This window comes from Bombus impatiens, unplaced genomic scaffold, assembly GCF_000188095.3.
Source record: "Bombus impatiens unplaced genomic scaffold, BIMP_2.2 scf_0132, whole genome shotgun sequence".
In the NCBI taxonomy this organism is placed as follows: domain Eukaryota; kingdom Metazoa; phylum Arthropoda; class Insecta; order Hymenoptera; family Apidae; genus Bombus; species Bombus impatiens.
In genome coordinates, this window is record NT_176551.1 from 35,902 (window position 1) to 38,937 (window position 3,036).

At 43.9% G+C, this 3,036-nt stretch overlaps 1 protein-coding gene across 1 annotated transcript in view; it reads left to right on the forward strand.

The window, feature by feature from the left end:
- The window catches only part of LOC100748158 (coiled-coil domain-containing protein AGAP005037), a 31,357-nt gene that overhangs the window by 19,489 nt on the left and 8,832 nt on the right, over positions 1-3,036 (forward strand). Inside the window, exons 9-11 of the mRNA XM_024365219.2 lie at positions 356-445; positions 1,028-1,090; positions 2,211-2,436. Coding sequence (XP_024220987.1) covers positions 356-445; positions 1,028-1,090; positions 2,211-2,436 — 379 coding nt within the window. The remainder of the gene's footprint in view (positions 1-355; positions 446-1,027; positions 1,091-2,210; positions 2,437-3,036) is intronic.

Sequence of the window (3,036 nt, forward strand, 5' to 3'; positions counted from 1 at the left end):
CAAAAAAAAAAAAAAAAAAAAAAATACAAAGCCGAGCATTGCAAGATCCTCCCGAAAAAGTAGATTCGATTTGGAAAAACACCTTTTCGAACAACGTGTACAGTTTCGAAGAAATGTTCGTGGATCGATTAGAACGAAACGTTCTATGTCCGCGTATATGAGTTTAAGCTTTACGTTTCCTGTCCCATTGATGCACGAAAACTCGTCGCACTTACTTTCGGTTTACGGCTCGACGTTTAGCACCATTTCCTTTAATTTCGAAAGTTTGTCGCGCGCACGCCCGTCCGCTATAACCAAAAAGCCCACTTTAGCACGAGTATCGCAAGAAACATGCTCTGATCATCCTCTATTCCAGACAAGTCGGTGTCGTTTGAAAAGTCAGTGTCCTTCAGTGACGAGCCACCAGACATGAATTCCCCCAAGCAGCATTCCCCGCAGCACGCAGGTAATGGTTACCGCACATTCTACGAAATTATTATACGATACTTTTTCACTAAGCACGCTCCTCTCGGAGAATCGAGTTATTCTTCAATTCTTCAATCGAAGAGAAAAAGAAAAAAGTGGAGCGGCAGATGGAAGCAGAGTTCCGTTCGAACGATTAAATCGAACGAAAGCCTGTTTCGACAATGCGGAATCATGCGGTATATAGGCATTGCAATTATCATGGGAATTATAGTAAAATCCAACTGGGTCAACGACGTCCTTAGCTTAATCGCCGGCAGATGTCCCTAGTCGACGAAGAAAATCGCTGACGATCTGTTCTTTCTCGTTACGCGGTCTGCCCGTAATTACAAATCGATCGGTAACGGTTTTGCAAACCGAGCGGATATCGGGCTCGTTCGATCCGAGCAGATTAAGGAACCGCCGATGTCGATTATCTGCAGCTCCGCCGTCTTTCTTTCTCTCAAACACCAAAGGTTAAAGATGTACTCAGAGAGAGAGATAAAAAAATATCCTTGTCGGAGTAGTTCATACTAACGCAATAATCTCTAACGACTTCTCGTGCAATGCCTTCCATCACGACTAGCGGACACAAAACCAACAAAACCGGCGATCAAATCCTCCACGTTGCCGAGGATGTCTTCGCAAGGTAAACCTGTTTCGTGTTTTTTTACGCTTCCACCAACCCTTGTGTCTCGTTACTTCCACTTGTTCTTGTGATTAACCTTATTGATCGTTCTTTCTTCTTTTTACGCCTCTGCCCCTCTCATTCCTTTTCTATTTGTTTCGTTGGGTTTTTGGTCCGCAATTGTGTGTTTAAATATCCAGATACGGTGTATTATCCAATCGTTTCTGTTTTAATCGTTCGTGCACCTAGCCAATCACCGAAGAACACGGTTCTTCCGCTTGCGTGCGAAATTTCCGACAGTGCATTCGAGAACGAGATGGTCGAAAAGCAGCATCGACAGATCCATTTTTTAAAGCAACCAACAAGTTACACGTAGTAGGGTAAATGACGCTTTTCGACGCAACTCACGGCTCGATCGCACACTGTCTATAGATGGGTGATTGTCCTGGAACTCGAGAGGATAATTCAGAGGTAAAACGTCCTATAAGACGCATGATCGTTGATCGTCCACGATACCATCGTCCATACTCGTCCATTCGTTTCTTTCGTTCCTATCCCTTTGCTGTCCTCTGCACAGCTTTCATCGCCTAGTCGCCGATAAAATGGTGACGATAAAAATGACAGCGAAATTGTACAACTGGTCACTCGCCCCTCGTTCATATACTCGTGCACCAGTCCGCCCTTTGATCGTGCGAAAGGCGTCGCATTAACGAGTGACAGATGGCGCCAGCCGCTAAATCCGGCCGGCTGACAGCGCTCCCTACCCCATCCATAAATTGAAACGCCGTGAGAGATAAGAATGTTACAAACATCATTTTTTAAATTTACTGTTAAATCTATCGTCTGCCACAGTTATTGCCACACTATCATAGTTATTTTTACGGATCATTCAATCTCATTGATCGATCGCCACTGCCCCATTTTCAATTACGTTTCTTGCTATTGGCAAATCCGATCCGATTTGACTGGATCGCAAGGTAACAAGGATCAAAGGACGATGATCAAGCTGGACGATTTTCGCACGGTTTAACGGGCGGAAATGCCAACGCTTGTGCCCGTACATGTGAGCACGATGTATCGTGCGAAATCGATGAGAAGGACGAGAAACATGATCGTTGACGCTTGACCGAATCATTTTCAGAGAGAGACAGGCACAAGCCGACACCGCCACCGAAACCGGCAGCGTTGGTAGCTGGCCAATATGTTTATCGTGACATGGCGCTGACACCGGAAATGTACAACCAGCTGCGAGGTTTGCAGAAGAAGGCGAAGGACCTCAGGCAAGAAGTTAGGAATCTGAGACGCATGTCTCAGGCCCAGGCGCACACCATACGAGAGACTATATTGGATACGTTCATCACCATCAGGTGCGCAAAATGAAACAAGTATGAGAAGAGCTATGGAACTTTCTTCAAATGTAATCCAAGTGATTTATATATAATTGGAAGAAACATTTTCATTTATTGTATATCAGACTAGTCGTTCTTTATCTTCATCATAATTACACGTGTTTTTCATTCTCGTCGTGTTCTTTTTCTACACGGAGAGCGATCCTTCCATTGCTTTCTCGTGTGTAACATATATTTATTTATTTATTGCTCGATATCTCAGGCTTACATAGTTCCAAAGCCGACCACACACTGCGTGTGGCTGCGTTCTCGAGCGCTATACACGTGTAAATTCAATGCACAAGTATGCCCAACGACCATATGGTCGGTTATATAGCCTGCGCACGGCACAAGTATACTTGAAATGAATTCTACTTATGTTTATGTGTTTCTATATAAATATGTACTACGGCCATATCTGATGCAGCCACACGTATTGTGGCATAGTCACCTCACTCCTTCTAAGTTTATATAAACTACACTACAAACGAAAAACTTACTAACCTTCACGTGTACGGTCGATTTCATTTAATTTCTCAAATATTGGATTGGCAACTAAGTGATTGCGGGTTTGTCATT